At 42.4% G+C, this 22,222-nt stretch overlaps 1 protein-coding gene across 1 annotated transcript in view; it reads right to left on the bottom strand.

Moving 5' to 3' along the window:
- Nucleotides 1-22,222, bottom strand: part of ptprdb (protein tyrosine phosphatase receptor type Db) — an 86,639-nt gene that overhangs the window by 59,767 nt on the left and 4,650 nt on the right. Inside the window, exon 2 of the mRNA XM_041035681.1 lies at nt 2,466-2,615. Within this exon, the coding sequence (XP_040891615.1) occupies nt 2,466-2,550 (85 nt within the window). The 5' untranslated portion in view covers nt 2,551-2,615. The remainder of the gene's footprint in view (nt 1-2,465; nt 2,616-22,222) is intronic.

Genomic DNA, 22,222 nt, shown 5'->3' with positions numbered 1-22,222 from the left:
TGGGGCAAACGGAGGGTCAGCAGAGAGAACCCTGTTGTTGCACTGTTTCCTGTCGCCCTGAATGACACGTGGAGAGATGCAGTTTCTCGCACAGGGCATCTCACTGCGTACATGGAGCAGTGGCCTAGTTTACGACAGGATCAGGGCATTACTCTTAATCCACCAGATAGATGTCATATGCACGCACGCGCACACAAACTCGCTGAGAAACAAAAATGGTGGGGCGAAAGAGAGGTGAAGAGAAAGAGAGAGTAAAAGCGGGAGATGTGAGTTTGAAAACTCACACATTTGCACACGCAAGTCTCAGTGCACTGCTTGTATTGTTACACCAGCAGCAGAGTGCAGGATGCACATATGGTGCAGTGTCATGCAAGGTTTCCAACTCTGCACATGGGATACTGTTCCATCTGACTGCATCTTAATACCCTCAGTCCACTAGTGTGTATATGGGTGTAACTTGTATAAAAAGCGTGTGTATGTTGATGGTGTTTCTGAAGTTAAATTTTTAAAAAATTATGCTATTGTCATGACATAGAAGAGTAAACTTAAATGTGAAACACCATTTTATCCTTAAAATGTATATAAGTTTGAATGAAGATAAGCACAACTGAATTTTTTTCTGAGTGCATTTAACATTTCAAAACATGTAGACATGTGATGAGCACCGAAGATGTCAATGTCCCAGCAGCCTCTGTTTGAATTCTCAACATTCAAATCTCTGAGTCCCCACTGTTGATATTAAAAGAGGCACTGCACGTCATACACAATGAGATAAAAAGAGAAAAGAACAGCCTTTCCTCCCTCTCCCCCCCAACCCTCAAGCCCTCTGTCCCTCCTTTCTCACCAGATTATATGGATGTGCCGAGAAGAGGCAGAGAGCAAGCAAGAAAAGAGCAATGAAGAAAGTCACAGCAAATGAGACGAGGGCAAAGGGAAAAAGAAAAATATAGACAGAGGAGACAAACTACGAATTTTTTCCACCCTCGCCGCATATGTGTTGCTCCCCTAACCCTCATAGAGGAAGTCTGGGAGCATCATCGTTTTGATGGATGACTGGGCCTTTACTGGCTGACCCTGGAACTAACACAGGGGACAAGAGGGCAGGAGGCTGAAAGGAATACAAGAGTGGTTTCTGGGTGTGTGCGCTTTCACTGGGCTGTGTGTGAGTGTGTACTTTTAAAACACTGCAGGACGCGAATGGCTGCCTCAAGCCTATATTTGTGTGCTCATATGCTTGTGTGTATGTGTGTGTGTGTGATGATATAAGTTCAGCATCACATGACAACAAGCTTGGAGCGACACATTTTCTTTCCAGCAAACACACTATACTGTATGCCCTGCATGTTTTATCTGCTTTGCAATCATTCTGACCGTAACACATTAACACGTATGGAAGAAGCATTGTTAAAACAAACTCCCAGATGTTTAACAGGCTGCATGGTGAGTCTGTCTGACTTAATTCTCCATTCCTCCTCTTTCTCCTTCATTATTCCCTTTCTATCTACCCCATCTCTTAGTCCTCCCACACGCCGCTTCTGTCTTCATATCTTTTATTCTTAGTCTCACCCACAAAACAGACTGTTTCATCGACACTGTTCAATGAGATTCAAATCTTCACTGCTGATCGTCAACCTGACAAATCGACTGGGAAATCATGCAGGGCCAAGACTTTCTCTTACACAGTTAGACACTGATACTAAGTATGTTTAAAAGTACACTAGTATCCCAGTGATGGTTTATTCTGACTCATTCATATGTTTGTGTAAACATCATATACATCAGACACCTGGATAAGCTCCTATCTATAAATTTGGGAAAGCCGATTATGGTATCTGACAAAAGAAGATTTAGCATGTAAACAACTCACTATTGCCTGTCATCTTCCATTACTATGGGTGAAGGTGGAGATGGTAAGTTAAGTCTGTCATTTTGCTCATCACTTAACCATTGAAGTCTTTTTTCTGTATGTATATTTGGGTTTTGGACATCACTATTCTAGCTCTGGGAAAGGACACTGATGTGCGTAAACTTACTCACTGAGAAATACCTTGGACTAGATACAATCAGAGATCACACACACGCACACGCACGCATAGTATCAACACAATCACACAAGCAGTGGGGAAATTATCTGATTTGCCATATGTGGTCTGTCTATCCATGCCAAGTAATACTGGGATGGACAAAAACAGCTGGCCTCGTATCAAACCTGCTACCGAACACACACTCATATGCTCTCACACACAGTCACACACACATAGAGTAGGGATGTGATATCAGGAGTGGAGTGTAAAAGAAAATCAGGTCATTTCCACCCTGTTTGTTTATGCGTCCACGTGCAATCGATGTGTGTATTCAAAATATATTAAGTATATATGTAGTGTTTCTTTTTATACGTACATGTGTGTACGCGTGTGTGTGTCTGTGTGTGTAAAGCATTTGGGTTGGAGTGCGAGAGGACTCACAGTCGGCATCAGCGAGGAAGAGAAAGCTGAGGAGGAGCAGGCCTGGACTGGCAGAGTGCATCATGGGATATGTCGACACATGCATCCTGTATCCACCGTGAGCTCACTGCCTCACTGTACAACAGGACGACAGAAACAGGCCCTCACAACCTGGGGAGAGAAAGAAGAGAGGGAAAAGGAAAATACAGTCATTAACATCCTTCCAAAGTCCAAATTAAGAGAGTTTCAGATAGTCTGTGTGCACACTCAAACACACACACACACACACACACTCAAACACACACACCCACACACACACACACACACACACACACACACACTCAAACACACACACACACACACACACACACACACACACACTTGAAGTGTGTGAGTTCCCTCTAGGCCTTACACTCCAGTTATGCAGCTGCCTCTCCTCTTCTCGCTTCATTAGGACCATACACTCATTGCCGGAGGTGTGTTTTGGTGTGTGCGTTTCTGTGCGAGCGTGTGCAAAGAGTTCACAAAGTAGCTGATGAATTTCAACTTATGGCAAACATTTAGCATGGAAAGATCAGTCGGCTTCTAAAGTTCATTTTTTTTATATCGCATGTAAGCAATGGCCTCGATTTTTCTGCTTCGGTTTGTATTTGTTATACAATCTACAAAGCGGGCCGCACTTCAATACCAGATTTCCTCCAAATGTGCGTCAAAACGGCATGATTTCAGATTGATGAAAAGGAATGGATGGTTTTAAGATGGAAGGGCGGAAGGATGGAGTGAGGGATTGATGGATGATGGGGAGATTAAAGTGGGAGGAGACTGACTGGTGTTATCTGCTGGCTATGTTGCACACAGTGTTGGATCAACATACAGCTCAATATCTCTATCCTTTCATCCTTAGCTCAAGCTCCCTTCCTTCCTCTCTCTGCCTCTCCCTATGGTCCTATCCTTCATTACTCTTCGGTCCTCACACTCACCTGTTTCATTTTCTTGCAAGTTTTATTCCTTCCTCTCATTTCTCATACTTCTCATTCGCCTTGTCTGTTACCATTACTGTCTTCCTTGAATCTTTTTTTTCCCCATCTTTCGATCAGTCAGATTTTTTTTTTGCCTTTTCACTCTCTCTCTCTTTCTCTCTCTCTCTCTGCCCCTCTGTCTGTATATCTATCTGTCTCTCTGCCATCTGCAGCGCCTGGTGTGAGTGTCTGGCATTAGAAGAGGCAGGCGTCAGTCCGTGTGTCAGAAATCTCACTGCTCAAATCACGTGACACAATGAGACATGGCAGATCACTGCTGCTGTCCAGAAGCTGACAGTGCTGAGTGAGAGACACTGAAAAGTGAGCGGAGGCAGGAGAGAGACAGTGTTTTAGATGTCTGATGTGCCTTTTTGCTTGAACGAATGTGTAGGCCTGTGCATGCATATGGGGTAGCTCATGCATATGTTGATGCCTCTGTAGTCTACGTGCATGCATGGGTATATTAATGCTGACTGCCTGTCCCTGTGCTAAATTGCTTGCGTACAGTATGAGCATGTTAGTGTGTGTGCCTGCTTGCAGCTGTGTGCTCCTATGCTGTGCGTGCGTGCATGTGTCTGTGGGCTTTCCAAAACTGGACAGAGTCATCAGCAGTGGCAGCAGCAGTCTTAATCCTCTCCACTCCTGAACAAGCCATCTGATTAAAAAAAAAGACAAGGGAGGTGGGGGCAGAAGAACGCTGGAACCCAGAGCTCTTAGCATCCCTGCAGCCAAGGCAGCAAACAGCAAAACCCACACTGGATTTTCCACTTGGTTTGGTCCGAAACAATTGCTTTGGGATAACCTAGATCTCTCCCTGCACAAATTAAGTCCTCTGCACTGTGATTTACACTACTACAGTATGTAGTAGTTCCCACTGCTGCATACTGTAACTCTGCAATACAGTATGAAAAGACATAATATTCAGGTACCTGTATCTACCCACAACCCAGGGAAACCACTGTTATAATTTTTCTACATTTCTACATTTTTTCTGTTAGTTTAAAAGATAAAAATAAAAGATGGCCATTACCATCTTTTATTTTTGATTTTCCCAAAAACTGATTCATGTATTTGCTGCTGTCCAGTGTTAAATTTACTTAATTTCATTTTCACAAGCTATCATCCAATATATTTACATTTATTTACTCATTTTTGTGAACAATGCTAACACTACCAAAACCCCTGTATACTGTTCTATACTGTATATCTTACTGGAAACTGTAGGATACATGCTAGTGCCATTAAAATGGACACTGGTAACACACTCTATTCTCAACAGAGCATTCATGTGCATATTTGTCTAATTAAGCCTAAATTTTTGCTGAAAAATTAATATGGGTAAAGGCGGATCACTGATAAAGAAGGGCATCTGTTTTGTTGTGTGTGTGTGTGTGCACGTGTTTGTGTGTGGCCACTAATCACTCCGGCTGATTCAATGTCACTGGAAAAGCTTGCATTATTTAGTATCTCACTTCACAGCATGTCACGTTAATTAAAGAGCTAAGATAACGGGGAGGAAGGGAGGGAGGGAGACAGATGAAAAGAGGGAGAGATGAGAGAAGGTGTGTGGAGGGAGGAAAAACGAAAGCAGAGTGGTAAACAGAGCTACGAAACAGAGAAGAAAAGAAAACTAGGTTGGAAAGAAGACGCAAAGAAGATAACCTGAGCCACGCGCACACACGCCCAGGCACACAAACGCAGCCAGGTAGTCACCAGATTGTAATCTGGGTGCCTGTTGTTGCTAGTATTACAGAGGGCCTAACAGAAAGCCTCCCTTGGTGCCTGAGCTTCTGCTGCTGCTGTGGATCAGAATCGGCTCTAAGCCATTCACTTACATTAGTCCCTATCACTCAATTATACACTGTCTGTCTGCCTGGGCCTGCAGCGATCAGTCACACTTATCTCTCGGATAGCTTCTGACAGAACAAAGACTGACTCAAAGAGTGACAGACTAGCTTATGTTTTTTCACAGGACAGGGGGACACATGGGGAGGGGGAAGAAGATCAGGAAAAAGAGGGGAGAACAGAGGAAGAGGATCAAATGAGAGACAGAGAGTAAAGACAGAGAGAAACAGTAAATAAAAGAGAAAACTATATCATGTGTTACTGCTATGAAAATGTGCTAATCCGTAAAAAGGTAAAAAATTAAGTAACACTCATGTAATATAACGAGTAGAAAACAGGTTCAATGTTTTGAAAAAAACCAAACCCATAATGCTTAAAAACTGAAGGTTGCATCATAATCATCATCAGAAAAAAAAAGCTGTACTAATCATAAGTTGTTATTGCATTAACTGGTTGTTTATTGGATTAACAGGTTTTATTTATTTTTGCCCCATTTAGAGGTTCATTTTAAAGCATTTCATGTCAAGTTAATACATTATCTGGTACATTATCAGCTGCTGCAGAGCTAAAGAGAAAACAATTTATTTAGAGATGGGGCTGAAAAGTTTCAAGATGAGGAAGCAAAAGTTAAAAAAAGAGAAAGAAAGAAACAAATTAAAAGAGAGAATGAGATCCAAAAATGGAAAGAAAAGAAAAAAAGTGTGGGTGGTTGATGAGCGAGAGAGAGGAGGATAGACTACAAAGCGAAGGCGTAGTACAGCTGGAAGGGACGCTGAGAAAGATAGAGACAAAGACAAAAGACAGATCCTAAAAAGCATAGCTAAAGGCAAACCGTGTGCCATGGAAAAGAACACTGAGTATCCTAATTTGATTTGATATTCCCAAAGCTGAACCACCAAATGCAATTAGACATACTAATTAACTTATTCTATTTGCCCTGTTGAAACAGTGTCAGACTGACAGAAATGTCAATGAAGAGACAATTTATATTTGTTGCATCATAGTCCACGAAAAACAAGATCAGTGGGGACAAGGTTTGTGTGCTCCTTCTTCTCTAAGAGGGAAAGCGTTGAGCTCAAGCCATAAACGTTTCTTAAAATGTCTGTTTGCTGATGTAATCTTCCACAGTGGTCAAGACCATATTTTGACGGTTGCAGGGTGTTTTTGCACCTAACCTATAAGGTTTGGTTCAAATTAACTCTGTTGCTCATTTGGTTCAGTTGATGTGGGCTGGTGTGACAGCTGTCACTTGAATTTATTTATTATTTGATTGGTTTATTTGTGGTGTAAAAGCAAAATGGATCAACCACAGAATTCTGTGATAACGGATATGTGACAGTTAGTTAAAGGGATTAAATTCAAGAGATGAACTATTATTAAATCCATCTTTTTCGCATGAACTGTCGAGAAAGTGATCTTTCCTGTAGCTGTGAATAATGTATACAAGATTATTGGTAACCATGGTAACACATATTTCACAAGATTTTCCATGACTAATCAGTAAGTGAAAAAGAGTTAAAACAGGTGTGTTGTGGTTATGTCCAACTCCTAGCCCTTGCCGTTTTTTCTTATGTGTTTCCACCTGTTGGACATTATTTATGATGCATGATGTCCAGCTGCAGTCTTTACTATTAATCAGTTTTTTCTCCTTGAGCTCATTGTGACGCCGGAGATAAACAGATAACGCGCAGTGAAGTGCTGCATAAGTTGCTGTCAGTCACCAAAATCTGATTTCCCCAAGTCGGACCATGTAGCCCTGATAAAAACTGGCATCCCATATGGCTTCATTTTTGTTTCTACAAAGTCAGAGGAATGAACCAAACGAACCTAACTTCGGGGGTGAAAGTGTGTTCGTCTCAAAGCATTTCACTCAATCTTGTCTCTGACCTCAGGAAGTACATTCTTTGAGACATGCTGACTCCACAAGTGTATTGTCTTCCAGTCCCATTCTTGACGGTGCTGTCTGTGTCCATTGCAATCACTTTGTATACCAGCACTGAGACTAATTGTTTGAGAAACCTGACGAACTTGTCCCCCAAAGGATTCAAATTCTTTGGGTCTCAGCTGATTCCTCTGTGCAAATTTAAGCTGTTTAGACTGTGATGCATTGTTTGATTATTTAACAACTCCTTAAACTGATACCGGAGCTTTACCAAAGAAGTTGAAGATGCCACCTTGTCATTCACAGAAGAATATGCAAACACTCAAGCAAGCCCACTGCAGATAGATAGCAAGCAGTATGGAAATAAGTTTTGCAAAAACGCCAGAGAAATTTAACAGTTTCTCACGTAGCACAACAAACAAAACAGAGCTGGAAATGGCTTGAGGGGAGAGCGTTTGTTTGATGTATATGACTACTGTGCATGTGTGTACACATATACTCATGCACATGCTGATTACTGGTGATCTGTCATCTCCCCTGCTGCACACACACAGAGACTCAAACAGACTCCAGAAGTAACCCCTGAGCATATTTTCAAGAGAAATGTTGATCTTTAAAAGGCGCCCAACTCAGCGTCAGCGTCTGTGGGGATGGCAGCTGATGACATCATGCTGTGACATCTGCATGGCGTGACTCACCTACCTTTGGCAGCAACAGCTGTATGAACTGTACTCTAAGTTGGTGTGTGTGCATGTGAGACACATAGAGACACAAGGCAAGGGACAGAGAGCGAGTCCTCCAGTGAACCATTTCGTTAATGTTTGCAAAAGTGAGTCAGATGCTGGTATTCTGGTGGAGAAAGGTGCACATATTACATATAACAGCTTTATTTCGTACCTGTTGCCTACAACATTTCTGAGTAAAATGATGGCCACCTGGATGAAAGTTTTTTGTTGCCAGTGCTTTGTTTTTCCAACAGTTTTCACATGATCTGAGCATGACAGGTTAAGAATTGTTAAGGCGGAATAATACACAAAGTAAGTTACTGAAGGCTGCAGGGCCGCACACGTGCACACCTCAGAACATCTCCCCCACCCGCCCCAAACCTGGTCATGCTTTAATGTTAAAAATGTTAATATGATTATTAGCTTGAAGTAGGGCATGAAATGCTACCGGCAAACACTTCACCTCCGCCTCAAAAACTCCACATTTTTACTTTAAACTGCACTAGATCCACATCAGAACTGTAATCTTGACACTTTGACTCGAGCTGGACTGAAATCACAAAAATGAGGACTTGTTGACTTGACCTGGACTTGACTGCTGTGTGTGACTTGACTAACTAAGCTGATCAAAATTTCTGACTCTCAAGTTTTCACCTGGTTTAATCATTTACACTTACAGTTACGCGTTTGGCAGATACTTTTATCCAAAGCGAGTTACATGTGAGGAAGAACACTCAAGCAAGGACTAAATCTGTTCAATAAGACAAAGTGCAAGGAGATCAGCAAAAGAGGTGCACAGTAAGTGGAAGTTAGGCATGTTAGGGTGATAGAGGTGTTATGAGAGGAAGTGCTCTCAGAAGAAATGAGTCTTCAAGAGATTCTTGAACAGACAGAGATGCTCCTGCCCTGATAGCATTTGGTAGCTTGTTCCACCAACGGTGAATCACAAACAAGAACAGTCTGGACTGAGATTGCCTTGTGAGTAGGGATGGCAATGCCAGACGACATTCCTTGGAGGAATGCATAAGCCTGTATGATTGACCGATTAATTTTAGAGCAAAAAACTATACACTTGAATATTTAATTACTGAGAAATTACTTGTCTTACAGTTTTCCTATGAAGACTTAAAATAACTCTGATCCGTACAAAACTACATTCTGAACTGGCAGTCAGTGTAATCTGATCTGCATTAGTTTCTCCCAAAACATACTAGATAAATTCATAGTAGTTCCATATAGGCATAATTTGCAGGAGAATGGGCTGCTGCTCCATTTTCTGGATAATATCCTACTGATACCTTAAGTTCCTTTATATAGCTGTGAGAACAAATGAGCAAATAGTAGTTTTCACTAGGAGATGGAGACCCAAAAACTCAGAGGAGTCATTTGAGTCGGCTTTCAGGACACTGGCAGAAACAAGAAATCAATAAGACAAACTGAGAGGAGAGGAAGGGAAAATGTGATTGATTGAGATGAGAATTTAGGCTGTCTGGCTGTACTCAACTTATTACTTCCTCTGGTTCCCCAAACACTATGTCCACCCTCCCACCCACCATCCCGCGCTTCCTCCCTTCATTTGTATTTTCTTCTATACGTTCCTTCCACCTTGATTGCTTCTCCTCCACTTTTTCTTCTTCCGCTCTCCTCTCACCAACCCTATATCTTTCTTTCACTTCCTGTTTCCCTGTCCCTCTTCCTATCTCCAAAGTCCTTCACAAACTATTATTTCTCCTCAGTACTTTTTTTTTTTTACTCTTTGACTGAGTGAGTTATAGTCTCACCAGAATCTTCTTTCTCTCTAAAATGAGGAAGACTGGAATGTCAATCAAGTATCCAATTTTGGGGGTTATTACATTCCCTTGTATCCAAAATAGGTATGCCACAGATGTTTTTCGCTATAGCCAAGGTATAGTCATATTAGATTGTGAGTCCAGCTTCCATTTCATTCAGAATGCATTCTTTTTTTTTTTTTAAATTTCAATTTCAAAGTTTAATTTGCAGGCATCACGCTCTTTTGTCTTGGTTCTATTTCCTTTTTGTTCATATTAAAATTTTTTCAGTCAGTCCTCCCAAAATGGAGCCTAGTCCTTTTCAGAAGCTGCTTGTATGAAAGTGGCCTGGCCCCCAACACATGAAAGATGAAAATCCACATTGTTCCGACATTGGTGATTAATGGACAGACCTTGACAATGGCAGAATTTGTGAGCCAGCCTGTACAGATGGTGTTGAATAGACATTTATATATCACAGTAAACACTGTTATTGTTGATGTAACAGAGGAGGACAACCCAAAGACAACGCATTTGCATCAATTTATTTCAGCAGCAGCAAAACTGATAAATACTCTGTTTCCTTTCCTGGCCTCAGCAGACACAAGCACAATAATACATCCCACCAGCTACACAGACTGCCTGTGGACTGTTGCCTTGAGGCAAGCAATTTGATCGCATCAATAGCCGTCAGAGCGCGGAGCCACAGTGCCTACGCTCTCTGATTGTCAGTCACACAAAAAGTACAAATCCCTCCCGCTAATACTTTCCACCTGTCACCATTCATTTCACCTCTGTGTCTGACATTTTCTGACAGACAAATACACCTGGACCTGTTTAATATCTCTATTTGCAGGCAGGATTTCATCAGCATTTAACTAGTGGGTGGTTTCACTTCTGCCATTCTGATGATAAAGTGTCCCAAATAACAGAAGCTGAAGTGCAAGCTGAAAGAAAGTGAAAACTGTGCACTAAGCAGAGTGCTGAATGTGGCCAATCGAAGGGTTAAGCCAGCTGTGACTAACAGGCCCACACTGGGCCTCTATTGGACCATCTCTGGCAGCCATCCATGATATTGAGAGAGCAAGAAGGAGAGAGAGGTAGACAGAGAGGAGAGGAGTGAAGCTGAGTGGATTAGCAAGAGGTGGGGGGATGACAACATGTAATTACCTATTTACCCAGCCTTTAGTGGAAACCTCATCGAAAGCTAATTGAGCGGTGCATTAGCGAGAGGGTCGTAAAGGCAGCAGCAGGACTGCAGAGGGAGGGGTGGAAGGAGGAAGTGAGAGGAAGATGAGAGATGAGCGCCAGCTGAGGGGCAAGAAGGTTGAGGATAGAATGATATCGTTAGGAAGAAAAACTTTAAGGATGAAGGGCTGGCCCTTAACGGTTGACCAAACATTCGATGAGAAGAGTCTTATTCGACCAAGTTTTGATTGGTCGGTTGGTCACAGGGAAAAACAAAAAAATCAAACCCCACCACAGGAAGTGATGACACTCAGTCACTCAGTCAGTCATGGACAGACATAGTTTACACAGCTGGTCCCTGCAGTTATTAGATAATAATTACATATGTCGGGCTGGAAATCCAAAGTGTCAGATCATTTCCAGAAGGTAGAGGATGACCCCAAGAAGGTGACGTGGGAACTCTGCCTGAAAGATAGCTTATCATCTGAAACCAGTAGCCTAACCTTACATTTTAAAGGTGAAGAGGAAGTGAAGTGCATGGCGATTCTATGTTGCTTTGCAACTCAAGCTGTGTTGTAAGGCATTTTAATCACAGTAGCAATACCACAATGGGAAAATGAAAAAAAGGATTCAGGTAAAAGTCCTGTATTCATTAAATTTTGATTTAAAAGTAAATAATCATCAGAATTAAAATGTCTTTATGTCTCACTGTTGGGAAATTTAAACTGTGGAAGCCTATCATAATGATTTTATTTTATGCTTTGCAAGTAAAATCTTAATCTGCAAAGTAATGAGTACCTACAGCCATCAGATAAATGTAAATGGAATAAAGAGGACAATATTCTCTCTGCAATGTAGTGCACTAACAACTCAGTCTATCAAAACTGCACTTACGCACAGTACTTGAGTAAAATCTACTTATTTCATACTTCTGACATTATGGTGTGTGTGCTTTTGCTTGTGTGAGTGTGTGCATGTGTATTTGTGCTCTTCATTGTGGCCATGATACGCCCTGCCCCCAGTGGCATACACTGTACAGTAGAGAGCCTTTAGTGCTGGGGGAAAAGTGGCACATCAGAGGCAGTCATCTCTGTAATGTGCTTTAGTACATGGATGGATGGAGGGAAGGAAAGATCTATGGATGGATGAGCCTGCAGTATGGTTACGGTGTGGCTGTTATGGCCCCGTGACATGCTACACATACTACTGTAGGCTACCGGAGAAGAACATGTGTGCTGACTCTGGCGAGCACACACACACACAGATCTACCGATCTTGCTGGGTGACCTCTACAAGCAGGTGGAATACAGCAGTAATAATTTACAGACCTTGAGCGCCTCTCACGTCAAATAAAATATGGATTACCTCCAGACCAGAAAGGGCCTAACCCTTCAATAACTGGTCCTTTTATCCACATGGTGCTTCAGTTATAACCCATATCCCACACCCTCTACTGTTATATACAGTCTACACTGGTTGTTCAACAGGTAGTGGTTCTTCTATATGAAATTGACAATGCAGCCCTTTACCTTACCTCTCTTAAGAGTGCACTTCTTCCACTGACTGCATTTACCTTCAGCACAAGGCAAGCATGCATTCATTCACAGAAACACACACATATCCAATGCCCTGCAATGACTGAGTGAATGTCCTGTTTTTTCTGATTCAGAGGAGGAGGAAGAAGAGGAGGAGAAGGAGGCTGAGGAGGAGGAGGAGGCGGCGGCAGAGGAACCACGCAGCAGTTCATGAACTCTGCTTCGTGCATTCATTGAATTCCATGGTGCACCACAAGCCAAGAGATGGCCTTCGTATTGTGAAAGAAAAACACTTTCCTCTCCAGTGAGCACTAGAGTCACTGCTGACTGATGCCAGATAAAGAAGAGTTCTATGTGAATGGAAGAAGTTGCATTTCTTCTATGCTTCCTTCAAAGCGAGTTTATGTGGCACGGACAAATTAAAGCAAATCTCGTCTTTTCATCGGTTCAGATACTGAATGTGTTGCTATCTATATAAAGTAAGAAACACCGAAATAGAGACAGAAAGAATGTGACAAGTCAACTACTGCATAAAGAATAACAATAACATTACCTTGAAGGTCAAAGGGGAGGCAATGGACAGTTGAGTCCAAAAATACATTTCTTGATCAATCTTCTCCAATGTCATGTTGCAATGGCTGAGAGAGAAGGATGGGGTTACAGAACCTTTTTTCTCAGATTGATTTTGGCCAGCAGAGGAGTGGGAGTACATGAGTATGACTTAAAATAACATGCAGGGAAATGCAAAGATGTGAACACTATACGGGGAGTTTTTAAGTGACTGTGATGTCTCTTGCCTTGCATGGCAACAAACTGAAGAATCCTTGCCAACTGTATAATCAACCATAAGTATTACATTTAGGGACAGAACATGTGCCCAAAAGTAGATTATATCTTGCATATGGTGCTGCCAATTTAAAGTGGGGAAAAAGTTTGCTAAATAAGTACAGTTAACTGCAGCTTCCCCAAATGGAAATGCTTAACTAGATGTCTGTATGAGTTGAGAAATGGGTGCTAAATCCATGCAAGGATCACAAAATTTGCCTTGAGCTGTAACACACACTTAAAACTGTAACACGTGTGTGTGTGTGTGTGTGTATGTGTGTGTGTGTGTGTGACGTGCCAATTCCTCTGGTTTTCTGCAGGAATATGTGAACATACCGTGTAATTTTCCATAACACTGGCTGCTGAGAGTGCAGTGTACACAAAACCTCATATTTTCCATCGGTGGTTACTTTATATGGATATGAAGTTGCATAGCTTAGAAGGACAGAGGTCTGACAAACAGAGAAAGGGATGAGAGAAAAGAGGCAGAAGGCAAGAGAAGATGTCATCCGTCCAAGTTCAAAAAGAGAGAGAGAGAGAGAGAGAGAGAGAGAGAGAGAAAGAAAGAGAGAGAGCGGGAGAGAGCAAACCCAAATGCCCTCTGGCTCGATAATTAAGACTAGGGACAATAAATATGTAATGGGGGCTTTTTCCACCAAGTGCGGCTGCCTCTCCTTCTTGGAGATGGGACCGCAGGGAGACAGGCCCAGGAAGAGCGACTAAGTACACTGGCCATTAAAAATGGATGCAAGGAACACCGGCCCTGACTGGCCCCGTCGACCAACCACCCAGAATGTTGTGATGGGAGTTGCCGTGGTTACAGGGCTCCCAAATGGTCCTTGGTTGTCAGGGTGAATCAAATCAGACATCCGAGCGCCAGCACCAGCGCCTCCGCCCTTCCTAGGCCTGCTGCCGCTGGGGGCACCGCAGCTCAATGATGTCATTGAGAAAGGAAGTTTGGACCTGCAGTGTGCGTGTGTGAGTCTGGTTTGAAGATGTGAGTGTGCGTGTGTGTGTGTGTGTGAGAAAGGAAGAGAGAAAGAAAGGGATAAAAAAACGGAGAAGAGTGTGAAGACAGGCAAGAGATGGAGAGACTGACATGATTTCCCAAACTGCCTCCAAAAAAGTTCTGGTTGCTACTATCAGAGCTCCATCTGTCTCAGCTGGATTCAGCACTTTATATAACAGCAGGGTTACTTATTGAGTTCCATGAGTGAGATGACTCATTGGTCTATTGCTGAAAAAACATGACATTTGTCCTACATAGATCTATCAGTGATGCACGTTACTGAAAATTTGTTGAAGGATTATTCAGAGAAAATTAAAGAGAGGAGGAAGGGAGGATATTTTTCCTGAGTGAGAGCGGTTGTGAAAGAAATGCTCGGAGCTTTTACTTAAAGCAACCGTTTCAGTACAACTGCAATCACACTGCATTTTTTTTTTTTTTCCCTGCTTCAACATCCATATCTGCTCAGTAAATCACATGTTCTGGGTTTCTCCTTTGAGACAAAAAATCCCAGAGACCAAAAGGAAGGAATTTATAATGTATATTATTTGGCTGTGTTGGTAACCTCTACTTTTGTATTAATTTGATGGAATACTGTTCGTGCTATCTTTGTCGCAGACAGTCACACACAACAGGGCCACAGACTTTTAATCTTCGGTACAACTGCTGATGACACTGTTTGTTTGCTTTGTCTCTCCCATGCTGCCCACTAGTACAAGAAAGGAAACACCTTTTTTAATCCCTGTTGTAGTATAAAATCATTTAGAGTACATTTAGAAAAACATGTTTTTTAACTTCAAAAATGAGCAAATGTGATTTTGGTTAGACCGATGGTGTTGCAGGTGGTTGAGGAGGAGCTTTATATTTTTAAATCTGTATCTGTAGCAAAGTAACAACAGCTATCAGATAAAAGAGTGCAGTTTTTCCCTCAAGTAAAGTAAGTAAATTAAGTACCTCAGAATTGTACAGAGTAAATAGACTTACATCACTGTGAGTGAGAGTATGAGGAAACTGCAAGATGAGGGGAAGTGAACTCAAGCAAGACCCAGAGACTGAATCCTGTATGATGTGCGATGCCGTGCATGCATACAGTATGGACCATATGTGCACGTGTTTCCCTCTTTGTGTGTGTATATGAGTGTGTATGTGTTTGATCTGTAGGCCTCAAAGGAGAAGTCCTGTATGGTGCTGTATACATTATAATGGCTAGTGACAGCAATGCAGAGCTTGTCTTACTGTAGAAGGGACTGGGGCCATGAAGAGAATACTGAGGAGGAAAGGGGTACCATGGGGAGTTTTCACTCATCCACCCACTGACAAACACCCACCGACACACACCCACACTGAGAAAAGGCATGCAACGCACACTAACATGCAGTATAGCAATGTTCTTGGTAGGTTATGAAAGAGGAATATGAAAATAACGTCTGTGATGATGAAGACTGACAGAAGTGTTGCGTGGTACACTGCAGCCTCATGCCTGATAAATGGGCAAACCACACACACATGCCAGAGATGGATGCAGATAGGCCGCTGTCTATCAAAGCGAGTCCTCATTTCTATGTGCCACTGATGCTCCTAATGACGTCATCAATCATGACACTGTGCCATTGAATGGGATTTATGAGTCAGGGGTCAGGGAAAAAAGCCTATAGGCTGAATGAGACCAGCATTAAAACACCACACATGCACTGTAAATACTCCCTACTGTATAAACTATTTCCACAGAAGGTCAAACAACAGCTTCATCACTTCAACTCCTGGAGCCATGCATTGCTTGTGGAATTGATTTCAGGGTTAGGGTTAAGAAAAAAAGGTTATGTATTGAAGTTGCATCCAATAATGTTGGAAGTGCTGAATCTGAGGATATAATTTGATATCCTGACACTGTGTGTGTGTGTGCGTGTGTGTGTGTGTGTGTGTGTGTGTGTGTGTGTGTGTGCGTGCGTGCGTGCGTGCGTGCGTGCGTGCGTGCGTGCGTGCATGTGTGTGTGTGTGTGTGTGTGTGTGCGTGTGTGTGTTAGAGATGAGTAAAAAACTTAATTACTTGCAGCAGCTGCATCCAGATATTTCAGAATACTGTATCTTGAGTCAAGAGAGTCAGCTGCTTGATGCTCTGCCCATATGAAATACAAATTTGCGCAGTCAGTTTCTAAAGCTACAGAATTGCAGGAGACTGAAATGTACTTCAGTGTAAACAATTCAAAGCCTCTTACTGCATGACCATCATATCAATGTAATCTATTACATGCCTGAGATTAGAAGCTCTCTGAAGAGAAGCCTATATATGTATATATCATAAATGAATGATTTAGCTTAAACAGCGCAAGTCAATTGCATTCATTACATCAGTTTCTCTTCACAGGATTAGCAAGACACGTGACTACGGTTCACCATGGGTTCATCAAAATAATAGCCCTGTATTCCAGGCGGTAAATATAATGGTGTCATGGGCAGCGATAAAAACATGTTCAGATATGAAAAATGAAGGACTGAAGAAAAACACACAGCTATTTTAGAGAGGTGCTGGCTCACAGGTCGACATTAAAGCAAGGAGAGAGAAGATCAGTCATAACTTGGACGCAGGGCTTTCAGTCAAATACAGTTATAATCTATGCCCATTCACTGTCAATCCATATCAATCAAAATGTCAAAAACAAAAAAATTCAAAGCAAAAACGCTTTAATAAATAGCAAATGGCAATACCGCCAAAACACATTTTTGTGGAGCAAAATGTGTTGTTTGAAGAATTTTTATGTTTCCCGTGGATACTGGAATTTGCCAAATGCGAGCAATGTAGCATCACATCAGAACAGCCATCTTTTTCTTTGTCAGTGCCTGAGAATCAAAGAGAAAGAACTTCCCTCTGACTCACCATTTTGCACCATTTTTTTGACTGAAGGTGCTTGAGGAAATCCACTTTAAAATAGCCACACATACCAATTTCTCTACTGCCAGTAGTTGGCGGAGAAATTTTGAGAGCATGCAAAGAGCAGACATTGTGAGAGCATTCAAAGGTGTGTCCTTCAAAGCTCTTCCTTTAAAAGAAAGGCCATTTTATGTGCACTGGCTTTTTACTTCGACTTTTCTAAAGTCCATCCTAGAAACTCTTCTCTTCTCCTCCTTTTCACCCTTCTTGGAAGAACACGACACTAAAAAATGCTTCTTGCGCAACACAACTGTGCGCTGGATAAACACTAATATATAAAAAAACAAGACTCATATAATCATAAGGGGAAATAATGATCTAATCTGTCACTTCCTCAAAGTCTGATAGGCCAATACATCAGCACATGGAAAGTAATCTATCATGGAGCAGCGGCAGGTTATGGCAGTGTGCTGATGGATAGGAGCTGTGGATAGAGAGGATGGCTGAGTTGCCCTTGTCAGAGTTATGAAAAGGAGAGGGGAAAGGAGAGGGATTGGGAGGAGGAGGGGGGGCCAACGAGACCTAAATGTGTTCCGAACAGACTCGTTTGTCACGCTTTGTCATCGAAAGACATCAAGGTAGTAAACAGCCTGTATGTGTGTGTGTGTATACAGTGAGAGTCAGAGTGTGCTTGGCTGTATATGTGACACTGTGCAATGAGTGTGCATGTGCACTTAATTATTACACTGACTGCTCACTAGGGAATAAATATTGCTTATAGGAAAAAAACCCCACAATGTATTTAAATGTGAATCTGTGTGTGTGTGTGTGCACACGCTTGTGTGCATGCGTGTCCACGTATGAGCATGAGCTCCCATTCAGGCATATGTATGTGTTGTGGAATCCAAAGCATTTGACCCCAATCTGTGTCTCTGCATTATTTATAGTCCGATGCCAGCTTCCCTTTGTTTGTTTTTCAAAGCTTGTCTGAGGAGTCGAAGTGTGGGGGAAAAAAAAAAAAAAAAAAGGAGGAGAGATGACAGGGAAATATAGAGGAGTATTCCAGATATGAACACTTTTCTGAACAAGCTGTTTTCCCTCTCTCTCTCTCTCTCTCTCTCTCTCTCTGTCTCTCTCTTTGGGTATACACAACAAATCACATCAAAAGCATTACGGCTAATTGATCGCTCTGGACCTTCCTATAGTTTTCCCAAAGGGGTTTAAACAGTTTGGAATATACAGTTAGCTCAGACAGGCTGCAGAGCGGGATTTCACCGTGAGAGCTGTCCTCATGCACTACGCCGCTGTACACTCCAATAAATGCGCTTTACAGTCCCTTCTCTGTTTATATCTGACACACACACACACACACACACACACACATGCTTACACACATCACAGTCCCCTTCCCTGGGCCTAGCTGGCAGGGCAACAGTGTGTATCCTCAGAGACCTGCTGGGCCAAATCAATGGCAGCCAGCAGCCTTCTACAATGAGCGCCACCATTTTACTGGCTGCCACCCAGCGCAGCAGAGAAGCAGCTAAATAGTCTATGAGGAGAGCAGAGCAGCACGACTAGGCTGCTTACAATGAGCACACGCCATAACAGGAAAAAATATCACTGTGTTGCAGAATATGTTTGTGTGTGTGCGTGTGCTGGGCAGCCAATTTGTTGAGCTTAATGTATGCCGCTTGTGTGGTTGTGTGTGCATGAGCTGGGCAGTCCATTTGGGGTAAGCAAGCTTATCATAAACTGCCTCACTTATGCGTGTGTGCATGGGAGAGACAAAGTGTGTGTTGCCTGTGTGAGTTGATGCCAATACGGAGGCTGACTGTTGAATTCCAATCAGAGAGATGTAGCTTTGCAATTCTCATTCGGATGATTGTTCCCTTTCATGTGGTCGAGCGGGCAGCATACGTTAAGCTCGCCTGCAAATAAATGGGCCCCCCACACACACACACACACACACAAACACATTATCTGTCATCATGCCTCTCCTCCTCACACACATATACAAACGCTGCTGGCACAGCAGACTGGTTTCTAATCGGTGAATCAGCATATCAGCCAAGAAATGTCAGATTATGTTATAATCCTGCGTTTTAGTGCCTTTAACTCTGTACACATATATGTGTGTGTTATACTTTTGACACTGCCCCATTCTGCCTGCCTTTCTCTGACAAGGGAGACAACATGGATGTGCACACTCGCACAACAAACAAATGCACTCACATGCACGGGGACATGCACACACCCACTGGGAAGCACAGACAGTTCCAGGGTCAGGAGGTGACAGAGCTATGCAGAAGGAAGGGGATCAATCTGTGCTGTGACTGAGCTCTGAACCTGACTGAAATGTCGTTGTGTGGCTTACAGAAAAAAAAACACACACTGCTACAAAAAGGAAAGGCCAATTAAATTAATATAATTAACTTATTTGATGACAAGCAGCTACTTAATAAGCTCACTTTGTGTCTCCTAAAACGTCTTACATAAAGGCAAGAATTTGTTGTAGTGTATTAATTAAATGTTTAGTGTTTGGGGGTTTCAAAGGCAACACAAAGAGTGTGTTGAGCTGGTGTAGAGTAATAGTGCTTCTATATAAACCCAAATGAATTTTTCTAATCTCTGCAGCACAAATCCTTCTTTCTTCAATCATGAATTCTATGTTTTGGTTTGCAATGTGCTCACTTCTCTTCTTGAATCTGTTCATGATTTGCATTAATGAATTACAAGCAGGATACAGAAAAGCGCAAAACTATCCTCAGTGTTAAGCTTCAAACTGCATACCTAGGTAATAAGTTAAAAAACGTCTCCATTGAAAAATACTCCACAGTTTATTGATGTTCAAGCCGAGACAGAAGCAGAGCCCCCCCCCCCGTCTGTAACTCTAGAACACAACCTCGTTATTTTCAATAAACGTATTACAGGAGTTTCTTATGAAAGGCATGAAGGAGGCTGGCAGTTGGTTAGGTGTCTCTTTGCTTTGGCCGGGAGATTCAGAGGATGCAGAGGGAAGATGATGCCAATCTCTACACAGGGGGATGTATTAAATGACGGGTCTAATTTAATATTGAGATATTGAGAGACCTGCTAAGGCACTTCCTGTGTCTAAAGGCCATCCAAGAATGGAGTAGATGGGGATTGCTGAGTTGGGGGTTTGGGATACATTAGAGAGGAAAGGAAATGATTTCATAGTGCACGTTAACAAGCTGAATGATGGGCACAGAATAATTATGCCAAGAGTCTCTGTTGGTATGTTTTTCTCTAATGCTTTGGTATTTCTTATGATGTTAGCATTTCTATTGATTTGATATCACTTTACAACCGAGTTTCCCAACAGGGGTGAAAAAAGTTTATGAATGCATGTGAGCCAGGAGACACAAACATGTGCAGACCTGTACCATGTTGAGGTTGCATACATGTCCTGTATAAGCGCTTCACATACACACACATGGGCATAAATGAAACACATAACCCTAAATCCACCAGATACAGCTGGACAGTTCAGGTCAGGTTTGTAATATTTGCATTCAAGCCCGTGGCATCCTGTCTTCTGAGGACAAGGCATGTCTAGTAATTTCGAATGTTTGGTGCTTGTAAAGAGATTATTCATCCTCATGCACACACACACACACACACACACACACACACACACACACACACACACACACACACACACACACACACACACACACACACACACACACACACACACAAACGTTCTCCTGCACTCAAACACGCATGCCCACACACTCTTACAGACCACATGGTGCACCGATACTCACATCCTGTAAACTTTTAAACCTTGTCGGAGGTCAGTTTTTACTGTGATTGTTACACACAGAAAGCCCTTACACAATCATGACTAACAGTTAAAGGCTGAGAAAAACTGCGCACACACCCATGCACACTCGCATCACACATCATTTAATCCCAGGTGCCTTAGGGAGTCTGAGGGAAATGGGGAGGCAGAACATAATTCCTGAACACGAACAACAAGAAATGGGATTTGTGTCGGACTCTCAGTCCCCCAGAGAGAAGGAGAGGGGAAACGGACGACAACAGGATGAAGGATAAACGAAGGGACAAAAGAAAAAGCTCAGCTCAACAGTCTTATCCTGATTCAATTGGCAAAAACAAACAAAAAAGACAAAGTCATTAATTACAAATCTACAAACAGTGATGAGGGCTAATCCTGGACAGGCATAAGAATTGGGAGCTAAAACAGATTAATAGAATTAATGTGCGGTGGGTGATTGGTGGGAGCCATTTTGAGGCGCCCACTCGCAGCTTGGCCCTGCCGTTTGTGAATGGAGAGGTTGTGAGACTGGGCCAAGGACTGAAGCTCTGCCATGGCAGGGACAGCGGAGGTAAAGACTCCCGCAGAGGATACAGAGCAAACACTCTCTGCTCATATAATGGACTGGAAAATTCCTCGCTTTAGCCTGAAGTATTCACCCGTGAAATGTTCATATAAATGTCTGATTTGCTACTCCATCGCTGATTGATATAACACAATTGTGATTCATACCGGGTTCTCATAAAAGGCTTTTACATTTATTGTTCTTAACACCTGGAGGTGGGGAGCTCTTTCCAAGGGAAAAAAAAATCCTCTGGCACATGCAGTTTTTTCCTGGAGCAGCAAAAGTGGTTAGAAGCGTTAGCATGAGCACTGATGGCTGCCACAGCTGAATAAAGAAAAGAGCGCCACCTACAGAAAGTTATATAAGAGAAAACCAAAGGCAAACAACTGCCCATGCTGTTTGACTGACAAGGAATCTCTGGGAAAATACCACAGCAGTGACCACTTAGCGCCAAAGATGTTGCCAAAAGAAAAAGAAAAAGAAGAACAAAAAAACAAAGGTTTGGATGACTGCCAGTTTAAGTCAATAAAGTTACATATTCTGTCCCTTCAAAAATTGGAGCAAACACAGGCTGAGAGCCCTATCTTTGTATCTATGCTCGGCAGAAAAAAAAAAGCGACTCATGAAAGCGATTTCACAGACATCAACTGAGTTTTATGGCTTTGTCGATGGGACAGTGATTAAAGAAGGGGATAATAAGATGTAATGCAAACACATGTCACACAGGCGCCACTGTATAGAGGAGGGA

The sequence above is a fragment of the Toxotes jaculatrix genome, chromosome 4, assembly GCF_017976425.1.
Source record: "Toxotes jaculatrix isolate fToxJac2 chromosome 4, fToxJac2.pri, whole genome shotgun sequence".
In the NCBI taxonomy this organism is placed as follows: domain Eukaryota; kingdom Metazoa; phylum Chordata; class Actinopteri; family Toxotidae; genus Toxotes; species Toxotes jaculatrix.
The sequence above is the reverse complement of the archived record's forward strand: the minus strand, read 5'-3'. Positions and strand labels throughout refer to the sequence as shown.